General features: G+C 39.6%; 2 protein-coding genes across 4 annotated transcripts; both read right to left on the bottom strand.

Moving 5' to 3' along the window:
- Positions 1-2,025: 2,025 nt before the first annotated feature.
- rpgrb (retinitis pigmentosa GTPase regulator b) lies at positions 2,026-11,081 on the bottom strand. 3 transcript variants are annotated; one of them, XM_008324571.3, is made up of 14 exons: positions 10,746-11,081; positions 9,862-9,987; positions 9,673-9,765; positions 9,194-9,256; positions 8,963-9,121; positions 8,416-8,565; positions 7,880-8,038; positions 7,629-7,784; positions 7,374-7,498; positions 7,094-7,288; positions 6,847-6,964; positions 6,178-6,272; positions 6,026-6,085; positions 2,034-5,269 (listed from the first exon to the last, which is right to left on the bottom strand). In XM_008324571.3, the coding sequence occupies exons 1-14, from the start codon at positions 10,774-10,776 to the stop codon at positions 3,494-3,496; spliced, it is 3,306 nt and encodes a 1,101-aa protein (XP_008322793.1). In that variant the 5' UTR covers positions 10,777-11,081; the 3' UTR covers positions 2,034-3,493. The 3 variants fall into 3 exon arrangements, with proteins under 3 accessions (XP_024918381.1, XP_024918380.1, XP_008322793.1); XM_025062612.1 differs by lacking the exon at positions 10,746-11,081 and having other exon boundaries at positions 2,029-5,269; positions 9,194-9,306; positions 9,862-9,885; XM_025062613.1 differs by lacking the exons at positions 9,194-9,256; positions 9,673-9,765; positions 9,862-9,987; positions 10,746-11,081 and having other exon boundaries at positions 2,026-5,269; positions 8,416-8,579; positions 8,963-9,091.
- Positions 11,082-12,024: 943 nt separating this feature from the next.
- Positions 12,025-15,055, bottom strand: LOC103389240 (tubulin alpha-1A chain). The gene is made up of 4 exons (XM_008324570.3): positions 14,931-15,055; positions 13,483-13,705; positions 13,254-13,402; positions 12,025-13,162 (listed from the first exon to the last, which is right to left on the bottom strand). The coding sequence occupies exons 1-4, from the start codon at positions 14,931-14,933 to the stop codon at positions 12,182-12,184; spliced, it is 1,356 nt and encodes a 451-aa protein (XP_008322792.1). The 5' UTR covers positions 14,934-15,055; the 3' UTR covers positions 12,025-12,181.
- Between the last annotated feature and the right edge of the window lie 499 nt (positions 15,056-15,554).

Here is a 15,554-nt window from a genome sequence, read left to right as displayed (position 1 = left end):
TCCTATCATTGCTGCTCTCACACTTTTGATGAATGGCTCGCAAGGGGAAACATGTCATCTGAAAGAAAGATGATTTTCTAAGTGGTTTTAGATGAGCACACTTGTCTTGACTCTGCCGCTACTTCATGGTCACGGCCTTCGTGCTTTTGGCTACATATATATTCCAAGCACAAATTCTCACTTAGGCTAACAGATCTGACAAAGATCCAGTGGAGCATGACAACATCCAAGGCATCAGTGTGATTTGACTATATTTTTTTCTCTTAAAGTAAAGAAATTTTTGAGCCAAGAAAATCATGAATGTGTATCTGACTTCACCAAAGCGTTGCAAACAATGACAGCTTTAACATTTATGGTTATTATGTTTAAAACAGCCTCACAGCAGCCCTTCAAGAACGACTCTCAGAGAACCTGCCTCATTCAGCCACACAACCGAGACAAGATAGCTTTGATGGTTAGGAAACTAGTCAACGATACAACAGAAAACAACAACAACACTGGTACAGTATAGTAAGAAGACTAGAAATATCTATTTTAGGTTAGCACAAAGTAATTATGTCCAAATAAAATGACCCTTTATTTATGATCAATAGATATCACTACCAACTGAAATGGTCTCGTGTACCTCATAAACTGAAGTTGTCGTCTTAAATAACAGAATTTGAACACAAATTTCATCACAGCAACACTGCACATATACAATATCTAGAAGTCAAACTGGTCTGGTCCTATTTACCTCACTAACTGTCAATATATTAAACAACAAAAGAATATAAAAATGTTAACTGTAAAGAGTTCCTTTCTTTACAGAAACACTGAAGAAGAAGTTTTTCCCACGTTCTGGTTGAGCACCTGAATGTCACCTAGGTTGCAGGGACATGGCTCACACCCAATGGGTTTAGACGCATACCGCCACCTGCTGTTCTACAGTGTGTAACCTCATGGTAGGACCACTGACTTTTTGAGATAAAGGCTTTGATGCGTGATTCTTTATGTTAACCGATGCAAATGGTCAAGCATTTGTATCAAGTTTAAATCAACTCACGATGCATCGTTAGCTGTCGCTCTGAAGTATATATTGAGTATTTAAAATAGTTTAATTTAGGGGCATTCCAGCCCTCATATATGTTTAAACCTAAGTAGAAACAGTTGTTAATATATTATATAAAATCCTGCCTTTACTACCTTTTTGGTGGATCCTGATTGGCTCATTGTGTTGCTGTCTGTTGTCCCATTGGCTGGTTTGGTGTCTTCTTCTTTCTTCTCTTCACACATTTCAGGATTCTCAGTAACCTCAGCTGTCAATGAGACCAGACATTTGGTGACACAACATTTTTTATGTAATAAAATATCTTTTCTAAGAAATGTTTTTTTGTATTTTAGTGTTTTTGTAGGAATAGCAGCCCCAATCTTTGATAACTGCAGTGTGGGCCACATCTTTGCCAAAGGTGGCCCTAGTCTGGTTCACTGGAAGTTTCAAAGTGGTTATACTTAAGACTGGCGACCCACATTTTTAACACCAGATTTTTTTTTCAAATGTGTGTTCTTTAGTTTTGTTTTAGGATGAGCAACCTTCTGAAACCACGAGTTGATCCTCACTGACCTCTCTGCTCTCCGTCAGGAACACACTCCTCCTTAAGCTCTTCCAGCTCCTGGTGAAAGTGGATTTTTTACACACAGTATTAACATCAACAGTCAGTTAGTAAAATCAAAAACACACACACACACACACACAGAGCTTTATTTTTTACCCCCACAGGATGATCTTCGGTGGACTTCTCTGCCAAGTCTTCCAGACTTTGAGAGGAAGGTTCTTCTGTTTCCCCTGTTGTGTCATTCTCCTCATCCTCTTCTTCTTCCTCTACCTCCTCCTCCTCCACATTATCAGCAACATCATCCTCATCCTCAGTTGGGCTCCATTCTTTACCGAATCCTTTTGTCAAATCCTTGCAAATAAAAGAACGACCGACAAAAGAAATACACTTCAAATCTAACAGATCAAATATACTTCACTGCACAAAAACGTCACCACGTGAGGATCAGTTTATACAATTTTGCGATATATATAATTATATCAGTACTAATAAATTAGAGTATTACTAGAAATAATCCTAACAAAATTATGTATTAATTATTGGGATTGGTGTTATTATAACACACGGTGATAACAGTAACAATGATAATAATCATTATGATACTGATGATAACAATAATGTTGATGGTGATATTTATGAATTGAATGTAGGGATGACTCGATACTCGGATCTGTATTGGTCCAAAAATTTCAAGAATGTACATCGAAAACAAATGACTACAGCCCGTCCAATCAGAGAGCTAGGCCAAAACACTCAAGTTAGAGGTGAAAAGAAGGTATCCCATTGATATTGGTATCAGCAGATACGCAGATAAGTTGCAGTATCGGACATAAAGTTGTATGGAACCATGCCTTATTATTTACAACGATGACGATGATAATATTGATGTTATTAACAGGACCACGTTTGTTATCTTTATGCTAATAACGATAACAATAATAATTACGATCACGTTCATTACGCTGCCAACAGTGATGAGATGAGATGTGTTTGTGATGATCACAATAACGTTGAGGCAAATGTATATAATAACGACATGGTGATGATGGTGCCAACAGTTATGATGATGTTGTTATGATTGTGATGGGAACCATGTTGATAATCATGACAATAATAATGAAAAACAACAGAAGACTAAGGAAACACAGACTTTTATTACAAAAGAGGGTAAAATAAAGGATGAGAAAGCAAACAAAGAAGTAGATTCAATGAAGAAACACACATAAAAAAAGTGTGTGTGTGATGACAGCTGCACACAATAACAACATGCAGAAAAAATAGAAGCGATCCAAGCAGGAGGATGACATTAAAAATACATGAGCTTCAGACACACAAAGGCACAACATGTGATCTATTATAGCAGGCTGGAGCGACAAGTGGATAGAGGGTTAATGAACAAAAAAAAAAAAAAAAGAGAGAGAGATTACTTCAGCACCCCAAAGGACTCCAAAGAAAAAGAAACAAATAATTTAGCAAAAGTTCCTTGAAAACAACAGATGGAACGACAGGTGAGACGAAAAAGAGTCAAAATAAATAATGAAGAATATTTTTCTGTAGGAGATAAGACCAGTAGGTTTAACTGAAGGAACAAGACTCTATAAAAATCAGGGTTCAAAGTCAATAAATCCTTCTTTTAAACTTTTTTCCGTAGCTTCTCAGCACTTTGCCCGAAAAACAAGTTTTTACCCCGGCTACGATTGTTCTCCCAGTATGGACAGACTTCAGTATTGCCAGTCACCATTGTGTCATTTTTGTGTCTTGAAACTACATTGTCACCAGTGAACACTGAACTTGACTTGTCTGATGGCTCCTCCCTCTGCGTCAGACTTTATATTCTCTCAGATCTGGCACAGTCACAGGTGTTTGTTGATTCTTTTTTTATAATTTTTATAACTGGGTTATTTCAAGTTGAGGTACTGAGGTAAGACATCTCCCCAAAACTCCTCTGACTCTTCTCCTCTCCTCTGACCTTTCACCCCTGACCTGTGCTTCTGTTTAAATTTTGCACTTTGTTTTTTGCCTTTTTTCTCTTCTTCTTCTTCCTCCTCTTCCTCCTCCTCTTCTTCTTTCTCCTCATCCTCTTCTTCTTCCTGCTCATCCTCTTCTTCTTCATCGTCTTCCTCCTCCTCATCCTCTTCTTCTTCCTCCTCCTCTTTTTCTTCTTCCTCTTCCTCCTCCTCTTCTTCTTCCTCCCCCTCTTCCTCCTCCCCCTTTTCTTCACTATCACTCTCTTCCTCTGACTCCTCTGCATTCTCACTTTCCTCCTCCTCTTCTTCTTCTTCATCTTCCTCTCCTTCACTCTCCTTTTCTGCATCTGTCTCCTCCACTTCTTCCTCTTCTTCTTCCTCCTCCTCACATTCATTTTTACTCTCCGCACTCTCACTTTCATTCCCTGATTCCTCCTCCTCCTCTTCCCCTTCATCCTGGGTGCTACTATCTGATTTTGCCTCTTCCTCCTTGTCCACAGTCGCTACATCACTCTCCTCTTCTTCATCCTCACTTTCCTCCTCGCCCTCCTCTTCATTTTCCACCCCTGTGTCTTTACTGTCTTCGTCTTCTTCCTCCTCCTCTACATCACTTCTCACCTCACTCTGGTCTCCCCTTTCACTTCCTGTTGCCTTGCTTTCTTCTTCTTCTTCTTCTTCTTCTTCTTCCTCAGCACCACTCTTGTCCTCCTCCTCTTCCTCTCCTACAACAACACTTTTGCTGTCTATATCTTTACTCTCCTCCTCACTTTCACTTCCTGTTGCCTTACTACCTTCTTCCTCCTCTTCCTCATCCCTGGTGTCAGTGTCTGACTTCTGACTCCATTTCTCCTCTTCCTCCTTCTCTTCTTCTTCCTCCTCTACCTCACTTACATCTGCACTCGTTCGCTGCCCTTCATCGTCCTTTCTTTCCTCCTCTATCTGTCTGACCACCTCAGACCGTTTGTGCTCCTCACTCTCCTCCTGACTCCTTCCTCCAGGGCTATCTGGAGCATTTATCACTCCTTCATTGACTTCAGATTTCCGGCTGAGATCTGCGGCACATGAATCGGAGTCAAGGTTGTTGAAGTCCCTCACTCTGTCTACGACAACACTGCTTCTAACCTCAGAAGGAGGAGAAGACATGGAGGAGGTGTGGGTTCTGGAGGCCAGAGCTGCTCCAGCTGCCAGCGAGGCGGCACCAGCGAGGAGCCCGAGGCCCAGAGTCGTCTTCTGAAGTGGACTTGACTTCACTGACTCTGCTGCTTTTTTATTTTTCTCATTCTTGTTCTTTTTGGACAAATCTGTTTTAGATTTTGAGCTCTTCTGCCCCCGTGGAACCTGAAATGACCTCCCCTCCCCTGATCTCTCCTCTACATCTTCGCTCCCTCCCACCCTTGCTTTACCTTTCACACTTGCTGCTGTTTCCTTGGTTCCAGAACTTTCGCCTGAATCTGTTTTCTGCCTCTTGACAACCTCAATTACTTTGCTTTTACCCATGTCCTGTGATCGCTTTTCCCTGTTCCGCCTCACTGCCTTCTGACTGGCTGAAGCACTGAGGCTCAGTGGACTCTCTGCACCTAACCTACAGCAAAGTGACTCGGCTTCGCTCTTGCGAGACAGGGACGTGGAAGAGAGAGTGCTTCCTCTTAAGAGACCGCTCTCTTTCATTTGCTTGTCTACCGTGGCCTTACCGTGTTTTACTCTCCTCTACATCCAGCAGCAGAAAGGAAGCACAAAAGTGGAAAACAGGAAGTCATGCATCAGAGAAAAGAAAAGACATGCAAACAACTGAGAAGATGAAGATGGTCAGGATGGGAAAATATGAAAAAATGTCTAATTATTAGATAATTGACAAATATAATTCTGAAGGACTGTTATTATTATTTATTATTATTATTATTCATAATGATAAATATAATATTAAATCATAGCCTTTAGTAAAATGTCCAGTATCTTAAGCAACATTTTTGCAAATTTGAGCTAATTTTAGCATAAGAGAGATTAATTTTATTTAAAATCTCTGACTTCTACATTTCAGTGAAAAAATTACTATTAGAGACAAAAAGGTAAACCATTAGCTACCTAGCTAGTTTAAGATTAATAACAATATAAATGTTATTATTACTACTACTTCAACTACTACTACCACTATCACTACTACTAATAATAATAATAATAAAGTATATTAATATAATAATAATAAAAGTTGAAACCAATTGATATAACTAATTTAAATTAAAATAAAATAGCTACAACTTGTTGTTAATATTGGATAAAATGATCCTTAATAAATATTAGAAAATTCACTGTTGGTCAAAGAATTTGGTGAAAAGTCAGAAAAGGTCACAAACAGGCTGTAAGCAAAAAAAAGTAATAAGAATTTTGCACAAAAAGCCAAAACCAAAAGAGCAGTTCACACAAACTGAACAGGAGTGTGAAGAAGAGAAGAAGAGTGTCAGCTACCTTCTGAACAGGAGACAGGCTCAGACTCTTGTCTTCAGGATCCATCTTCATCACATGTGTCTGTAGGAGACACAGAGAGGAAAGATCGTTTCCACTCATTCAGTAGGAGAAAAGCTCAGATATACTGTAGAATTGTTTGTTCTTAATCTCACCATGTTGAGAAAGTCCGTGGTTTCGCCCAGTCCTTTGACGCTCTCTGTGTCACTCAGACTCTCAACAGCACTATCTCTATCGCCCTCTGTCTGCACTGACATAACAGGACAAAAACAAACTGTTATTCTTGCTTTGACTGTTTTTTTAAAGTTAGCCTTTTAAAAATATTTTTGGACAAGTATTATTAAGATGTTTAGCTATTGTGGTTACCTTCTTCCTGTATGCTGATATTAAACTATTTTATTTTGGCAACTTGTGGCGGTTGGCTTTTTTTTTTAAAACAATTTTCAAACATTTTTGGTTATTTCTCATAGTAGTTATTTTATGTCATATTGTATTTTTTAGCAAATATAGCCTAGGTTATTTTGACAATTATACATATGACACAATATGAAATTTAATCAAAACATCTTTGTGTAAAATTCTCCCTTTTTAGTTTTAATTAGTTATATTATTTGTATAACTTTTAGTTCTGTGTCAAAACACTTAGTCTTAACATTTAGCTTTTTCTAGTACAGATGGCAAGGTTTTCACTATTTTTGCAAAGGATTTGTCAGTAAAAGACAGGAGTTCAGTGATTTTGTTTCCAAAGACAAAGCTCACAGTTCTGTTCTAGCTACTGCCTAAGAAATAGTAAAACCAAGGACAGAAGCAGACGAAACATTTACCCTGCTGCTGAGGCTCCACTCTCTCTGCTCTGTGGCTGCCGTTCGTCAGCTTCCTGTGGCTCAGCTCAGGTGGAACCAGTCGAAGAGGAACCGCACCAAACTGATCTGGAGATCTATCCTGGTGAGAAAAAAGAGAGAGAGTCATCAGCACCATCACTACACAGCAGACAAGCGATTGTAAATTATTTTGTAAATTATTTTCTTAATATTATGGCCTCATTTTTATAAACAATACATTTATTCTCACCCTCTCTCTCCTTCGAACCCTGGCAGAGAGACTTCTCTGCAGGGTGGACAAGCCACCCGTGTCTCCCAGCAGCTCCACGTATGGCTTCTCCAGGGGATCTTCCGTCACGTCGTCCTGCTCCAGAGTCACAGTGTCACTGCGGTTCTGATCCCGGGGTCGTGCCAGGACCACCATGTGACATCCCCCACACACAGCCTGAACAAAAGAAAACACTTTTTTAAACCATGGTTCTTTTAAAACACTCATATACAGTCTGTTGTATTACTTTTTTAATACCCACTAATTGAACGTGGTATTCGAGGAAACGTGGACACAGAGTTGGTTTGAACTGGTTTGCAAAATTCTCTTCTCCAAGTCCCAGTTTTCCATGTCTGCCATCTCCAAAGGTGTACAGGAGACCTTCATCTGAAGATTGAAAAAACATCTATTTTATTGGAAGCAGCCATGAAATGATTTGACAAAACAGAACTGAAATTGCCTTCAAGTACTAGCTGTAGGTTCAACAAAAAATAAAGCAAGTATAGTGAACTATTACCAGTGATGAGAGCGGTGTGGTTTTCCCCACAGTCCACATGACTGACGTGTCCTTTTTTGAAGTGTTCCACCAGACGGGGGACCCGAGACTCAAAAATGAACGTGCCGTGACCTAGCTGACCAAACTGACCCAGGCCGAAGGTATACACTTCGTCCTCTAGACAGAAAAAAAAATATTCACACAGATATCTTTCCGTCTGTTCCTTTAGCTAAAGCTTGTGTTAGCCTCCACCTTCAGCCTCAGACTCTCACCTGTCAGAGCCACGGTGTGTCCTCCTCCACACATCACCTGAGTCACACGCCCCTTGATGGTCTTCACCTGCTGAGGAACTCTGTGTTTGGAGAGCTGTTCTGTACCCAGGCCTAGTTTACCGCTGTCTCGCTCACCAAACGTGTACAGAGCGCCATCAACTGAACAACAGTGGAAAAACATTTGACCAATGTTTGTGTTTTACATGAGATTCTGCATCATGAGCCTAACCCTTTGGTCTACGGTAATAGCTAACTCCTGGAAAGTTCTACTTCACGTCTGAGCTAACCTTAAGCTACACATGGGCCACATGGATTTTATACATTTCTTGGCTATTCAATCCACTGCTCACTAATATTAACATAAGTCATCTGCTGGCTAGTCTTCTTCTTTTCAACCGTGACCTTTGAATCCGTTTTCTGTCTTGTAAGGCAGTTTATAAAATATTAAAAATGTATCAGGTCTAACCTACATACAAAGCTTTTCTATTAATTTGCGACACAGCACATCGATTCAGGTTAGGTCATCTTGCACTCACCTGTGACTAAGGCAGAGTGGTAGTATCCACAGGACACCCAGTTGACCGGTTTTCCCACACCGACCTCTTGTGGCAAAGACGAGTGACTCTCCTTCCCCAAACCGATCTGACCCTCTGTGTTGTCCCCCCACATGAACAGCTTACCGCTCTCTAGGACAACAAAACTGTTACGGTAAGTGTTTAAGTGATTTTTGTCTCAACATTTTAAAAATGAAATAAAATATTTTTTGATCATTTTAGTCGTTATTAAGGCTTAAAGGAAGTTGAGTTCCATTTGGTATTTACTTCTATTTTGTTTGTTTTTATATTTTTTTATTTTTTCAAATAGAACTTTTGTTGATTGCCTGATTTTTTATTCATTAATGTTTAATCACTATGTGGCAGTTACAGCATATTTGTGTTATGTTTTTCCAACTGAAATATAAAAAATTAACTTATTATTGTAGTTAATATTTTAACTGCAATAAAAAAAATCAGTATATAATATAAAATGTGAATAACAGAAATATTTGTTTCTTAATCACGTCAGTACGGATATGAATCTCACCAGTAAGAGCAGCTGACGTGTTGGACCCAGCAGCCAGCATTTTGATTGGCCCATGTGAATCAAAGAAGTCGAGGTGCTGAAACGATGTCCTCTCCTCACAGTGACCCAGCCCCAACTGACCCTCACTGTTCCCCCCAGAGGCGTACACTTTTCCTTTAGCTGCAAAATAAAAATTAAATGCTTCAGAATAAAAGCGTGAAAAATGATAAGAATGATGTTTGTGTCGCTGACCGGTGCTAATGAGGGTGTGGTTTCTTCCACAGGCCACCAGCTGAACTTTCTCAGACTTCAGAGCTGGAACCATGTGAAAAACATTTGAATTAACACTTTTGAATGAACCCGCACTGGAACACAAAAGCACATGTAAACGGAATTAACAGAATAACTGGCCGCAGCTTCTACATTTCTAGCTATTGTTTATCCAATTAGGAAAAAATAAAGCTATTTGGGATTTTTTTCAATAATTCAATTATAAGTTACATTTCACAGGAAATTTCATGTCCCCTTTCCCGGCTCATCACAGCTAATTTTTCACTTATTTCCCAGGCTCTAAATACAGTAGTTTACTTAATTTTGGGTAAAAATGAGTTTCCTTCTTCAGGCTGAAGGAGGATTAACCTATGAGGGACTCCTCTTCAATTCACCACCATGAAGCTACAGGCATATGTTTGTGGCAACAATAAGTAAGAAAGAACTATCAATAGACTGACCTTTGACACACGTGGGCTTGTTCACAGTCACTTTGGATCCCAGACCCAGTTGGCCCCAGTTGTTGCTACCAAACATGAAGAGTTTCCCATTTTCTGTTGGGTGGAAAATGGAACAACTGTAGCTTTCAGCTGGATTTGTAAAGCTTTTGGACTTTTGTATAAAATGAATTTGGTTCCCATGACTCTCACCTGTTATTAAGGCAGTGTGTTCATCACCACAGGCTATTTTGCATGGAATGTCATTTTTTAACCAGAATTTGCTAGGAACATTGTCAGCAAATTTGCTCTTTCCAAAAGTAAAAACAGCTCCTGATTCTGAAAAGAATGTGAAATATATTTTGATTACAGAAAAATATCAATAAAAAAAAAAAGACTCCCATCATATTTAAGGCAGCATAAAAAAGAATAAAGTTGGCCGGAAATCTTTTAAAGGTTAGCCAAAAGCTAAAAGGTTACTGGAGTTGATAGCAATACCTAAAATGACAGGCACATTATTTAGCCAAAAATACAAAACTAAAAATTAAAGCAAAAATGTACGTTAAATTAGCCATACTTTAGCCAAAAATGATCTAATTCAGGAAAATAGAGCATAAATAAGTTAACGTATTGTAGAACTAGCTTAGTATTTAACTAAAATTCAATAAAGTAAAATGAACCAAACAAGCTGTTAGAAGACGCTTAAAAGTTACAGACAGAAAATTTACAAAATGCGGTAGCATGCTAGAAATAATAGGAGGACATGATTACTTACTTAAAACTAGGACACAGGCGTAAAGGACTAATGCAAATTATGAAATTATGACTAACAATTTCATTTAAATGTGCCACGCTTGCAATTGATTAAAAATAAAATATAAGCCAGACACTGAGACATAAAGCTTAATATCCACAAAAGCATCTACAGTAGAACAGAGCCTTGACTTTGCAGAAGTTAAAGTGTCTTTTTGTTTGTTTTTTTAAATAGCCCTCATGCTAAAGCAATAGCTAGCCTGGTTGGTAATGACTGGCATTGTTATAATGTATTTAAACTTTTATTTTAGGGTCCTTTGTAATGAGTTGGCTGTTGAACTGACCTGGTATCTCGTCCTCACTCTCCCCTGCCATCTCTGCACGGCTTTAATCCGCTTTACTGCTGCTGCCGCTGCTCTTGTTTACCACTCTGACAACCCGGAAGTAAACAATACGTCTCCTAAGTTACGACGCAGGCTGCGTAGGGCGACTTTTATTTTAATTAGTTTTTTCATTTTGTAAAACTGATTAGCGTCATTTAAGTTACTACTAGCAGCGTCTTAGTATGACGTATTTTAAAATAAACAAAAAAGAAAGAAAAGCAATAGGATTAAGCAAACGAATATGACAATTGGACCGACTGCACAAAGTCGTATTGCTTTAAAGCTAGCCAACACAACACGGAAATAAGAGAGAAGTAATTGTACCACTTCTGGATTTCAAAACAAAATGTAACCAGCCAAAATAAAACATGGATGGATGGATGGATGGATGGACGGACGGACGGACGGACGGACAGACAGACAGACAGACAGAGAGACAGATGGACAGATGGACAGATTGACAGATAGATAGACAGACAGACAGACAGATAGATAGATAGATAGATAAATAGATAGATAGACAGACAGACAGATAGATAGAGAGATAGATAGATAGATAGATTATATAAAGAATAAATGTACTGTTTCAGTCAGTAATGCAAACAAAATGTTGTGATTGGGTTTAACCCAGTAAGGGTTAAAGAGCAATTGTTTAAACAACTAACTACCACTAATATTAACTGTACAAATACCTTCTATTCTATGGTAAAAATGACTGCCTTTATTCTTATTATTCAACCTTTTATTTGTTTTGATGATTAAAACAACTGATTAGGCTAAGATTGCTGAATCTTTTTCTCTTGTTTCGCCTTTAACTCCAAAACAATGTTTTCATTAAAGTTAAATTTCAGTTTTTCAATTTATAAATAATAATCCAAATAATGTCCTATGCTGAAAATATATGCCATTGGTTAATATCAGTAAAATAAATATTATACACACATGCAGTCTGTGTTATTGACTAGTTCAATAACAATCGTTTTTTTTATGATGATTTCTTATGCTTATTTACTGATTTATAAAAGAGAAAATAATCTATGGTAACTTGATTGTTTGATAACATTAACTCGAACATATCTGTTGTATGAGATAATATTCAACACAGTGAAATGTAAGCTATGTATGAAGCTAACATTCACCTTCATTCATTAGTGGAGGACCATAAAGCTGCAGCGATGTAACAGCCTTATAAATATTTATTTGATGGTTTGATGGAGTGAGACCAACCAGGACAACACAAGTCTTTTCAAGTCTTTATTTATCAGTAAACAACAACAGAACAAAAGGATTGAAACAAGACTGAGGGAAAAACTCAACACTCAAGATCAACTGTAGGCTTCAGGACTTGTCTAAAAGGACATGTTAGGCTGGACGGTCACCACAGTCTCGTTGCCCATTCAATATTCTTCTCCCTCTTCCTCACCTTCGTCCCCAACGGTGTCAGTTCCCACCTCCTCATAATCCTTCTCCAGAGCTGCCATGTCCTCCCTGGCCTCAGAGAACTCTCCCTCCTCCATTCCCTCTCCGACGTACCAGTGGACGAAGGCCCTCTTAGCATACATCAGGTCAAACTTGTGGTCCAGTCGAGCCCAGGCCTCTGCGATAGCAGTGGTGTTGCTGAGCATGCACACTGCCCTCTGGACTTTGGCCAGGTCTCCTCCAGGAACCACAGTGGGAGGCTGGTAGTTGATGCCCACCTTGAAGCCCGTGGGGCACCAGTCCACAAACTGGATGGTGCGTTTGGTCTTGATGGTGGCGATGGCAGAGTTCACATCTTTGGGAACCACGTCTCCACGGAACAAAAGACAACAGGCCATGTACTTGCCGTGGCGAGGGTCACATTTCACCATCTGATTGGCCGGCTCAAAGCAGGCATTGGTGATCTCGGCCACTGACAGCTGCTCGTGGTAGGCCTTCTCCGCAGAGATGACTGGAGCATAGGTGGCCAGAGGGAAGTGGATATGAGGGTAGGGCACCAGGTTGGTCTGGAACTCCGTCAGGTCAACGTTCAGGGCACCGTCAAAGCGAAGGGAGGCAGTGATGGAGGACACAATCTGCCCGATCAGCCTGTTGAGGTTGGTGTAGGTGGGGCGCTCGATGTCCAGGTTCCTACGGCAGATGTCGTAGATGGCCTCGTTGTCCACCATGAAGGCACAGTCAGAGTGCTCCAGGGTGGTGTGGGTGGTCAGGATGGAGTTGTACGGCTCCACCACAGCAGTGGACACCTGGGGCGCTGGGTAAATGGCAAACTCCAGTTTGGACTTTTTTCCATAGTCAACGGAGAGGCGTTCCATCAAGAGGGACGTGAAGCCGGAGCCAGTGCCTCCTCCAAAGGAATGGAAGATGAGGAAACCTTGTAGACCGGTGCACTGATCAGCCTGACAGACAATCGCCCAGACAAATACATCAGCTTTTCAGACAACAGTTACATCGTGTTTGATCTCAGGTATGAAATGTTGATCAGGTCACCAGTTTCCTTATCCTGTCCAGGACCATGTCGATGATCTCCTTGCCGATGGTGTAGTGACCTCGGGCGTAGTTGTTGGCTGCGTCCTCCTTTCCAGTGATCAGCTGCTCGGGATGGAACAGCTGACGATAAGTGCCTGTCCGGACTTCATCTGAAATGTGGAAAATCATCAGATATTAGGGAGGTGGTTCCTGAAGGCCACACATGAAGGTGATGTGTCCGTGACCTGACCTATGACTGTGGGTTCCAAGTCCACAAAAACAGCTCTGGGCACATGTTTCCCAGCACCAGTCTCACTGAAGAAGGTGTTGAAGGAGTCGTCCCCTCCTCCAATGGTCTTATCGCTGGGCATCTGACCGTCCGGCTGGATGCCGTGCTCAAGGCAGTAGAGCTCCCAACATGCATTGCCAATTTGGGCGCCAGCTTGACCAACGTGGACAGAGATACACTCACGCTGAAGGAAAAGAAGTTGAAAACATGCTAGTTTGGTCACATGAAGAAAAAACAGAACGGAACAGTGCAGTCAAACAAACCAGACGGATCAGGGAGGAGAGTTCTGCTAAGAGAGGACCTGTAACTGGAGCCTCAGCTCACAGCTTGGTAAGTGGGTCAAAGTCCACTACTCTAGCTCTTGTGAGGAACTCTTCAACAGGATTTTATTTTTGCTTGTACGTGTTTTCAATTAAGAACATGGTTTTATCCTTAAAGCTAATATGTACGGACGATCCCTGTCACTTTTACAGAAACATAACTACCTGGTTGCTACCTTACAATGTTTTAATATATTTTAGGTGAAGGTCACATTTGTCTTTTTAATCACCAATGGGCTAAACTTTAAAGTTTGTGCTGCTTTCATTTTTTGTCTTATTTTAGCTAAAACTAATCAATCTTCAGGCTGACTTCTAGTCTTGTCTCTCAGTCACCTTTGACCCTCATTAATATAATAGGGCCATCTCTGAATGTATTTGAATTTATATATTTATCTTAAGAAAATAAAATAGATATTATCAGCCCACATACTGTAGTTCCAATTTGAGCATCGTTTTTTAGCCATTTGTGCAACAATTAGTTTTTGTCAATTTTCTCAACAAATACTGAATTCACCATTCTTTCTTGTCGTTACTCTATCACTAGGTGGCTCTGTGACTCCTGGACTAATCTTTAGTGGTTTCTGTTTTTAGTATCCTGGCTAACTTTGGGGAACTCTTCACAATTTGACTTAATTTTGCTAACATTAGCTGCCACTTATTAATTTTATAGCCAATCGTTAGCCATATTCTCCCTTTTCTCCTTCCTTACCTAATTATCTGTGTTTTTTGTATTTTGTCCTGTGTCACAACAAACCCTTTGACATTTGGTCTTAAAAATGTTTCAAATTTTTAACTAGAACGGAATCTCATGTTGAACTTTTCATTTTTAACTATTTAATTATTCACTATTTTCAGTTAACTCATGCACTTATTTAAACTTAAACCTAATCGGTAGTCCTACAACACCAGTTTTCTTGTGTCTGATCGGCAAATATATGATGTGATACAAAGGCATAGTTAAACATTCGTCACTTAACAATTGTACACAATAATTAATATTAAATTTTAAACTCAGCCTTTGGTTCAACAGTGTACCAGTGAAAATGCATCCATGTGGGAACAGTAAGCAGTAAAATCAGTCATCCTCACCATGTTTCCTTCGTAGAACAGGTCCCTTTCGTCACTTGAGATGAGTGGCTGGGGACGTAGTGCCAGGTACGAGGGCAGGAAGCTGCTTTATAGTACAGTGTTGCCAGGCAACAATCCGGCATGTTGTGGAAACTAAGAGGAGCTGGTGTTGCACACACACACACACACAGAAACACACTAACTTTTTCAGTTCTAAAGGTGACAAGAAAATGTCTGCAAAAAAAAACAAAAAACAAAAAAACAATTCCAGCATTATTTCCTCCTGTAGAAGAATCCAAGGAAGAATGACTGCAGATGATTAACCAACAACAATAGTTGGGCCGTGAAATGTGACACTTTGTTTGAGTTTTAACTTCCACAGCAGGGACAAAATGGTGCTGTTGATGAAAGGAAGGCATTTGTTTAAATGGAAATTTATGGAAAATGCTAAAGAAACACATTTTGTCATTCATATTTTCAAATTATTCACTGGCTTTTTTGTCTTGTGAAGTTATTTTTCACTTATTTTTGTACAATTTTTTAAATAAAATTAGGACACTTTTTACCCAATTATTACCTTATAGCCTTATTTTGCTAATTTTCAGATAAATGTATCCTTACATTTTGATCTGTTTTTAATTTAAT

This window comes from Cynoglossus semilaevis, chromosome 14 (assembly GCF_000523025.1).
Source record: "Cynoglossus semilaevis isolate Cse_v1.0 chromosome 14, Cse_v1.0, whole genome shotgun sequence".
NCBI lineage: Eukaryota > Metazoa > Chordata > Actinopteri > Pleuronectiformes > Cynoglossidae > Cynoglossus > Cynoglossus semilaevis.
Note: the sequence above shows the minus strand (reverse complement) of the source record. Positions and strands in the feature narration are given on the sequence as shown.

What these genes read in the sequence shown, in the direction of transcription:
- rpgrb (XM_008324571.3), bottom strand. Translation starts at nt 10,776, where the DNA reads ATGGCAGGGGAGAGTGAGGACGAGATACCAG. An exon ending in CCACACCCTCATTAGCACCG is followed by an intron (nt 9,122 to 9,193) that starts GTCAGCGACACA and finishes TTTATTTTGCAG; the next exon opens with CTAAAGGAAAAGTGTACGCC. An exon ending in ACACACCGTGGCTCTGACAG is followed by an intron (nt 7,785 to 7,879) that starts GTGAGAGTCTGA and finishes TTTTCTGTCTAG; the next exon opens with AGGACGAAGTGTATACCTTC.
- LOC103389240 (XM_008324570.3), bottom strand. An exon ending in CTTGGAACCCACAGTCATAG is followed by an intron (nt 13,403 to 13,482) that starts GTCAGGTCACGG and finishes TCCACATTTCAG; the next exon opens with ATGAAGTCCGGACAGGCACT. An exon ending in TGGACAGGATAAGGAAACTG is followed by an intron (nt 13,163 to 13,253) that starts GTGACCTGATCA and finishes ATTGTCTGTCAG; the next exon opens with GCTGATCAGTGCACCGGTCT.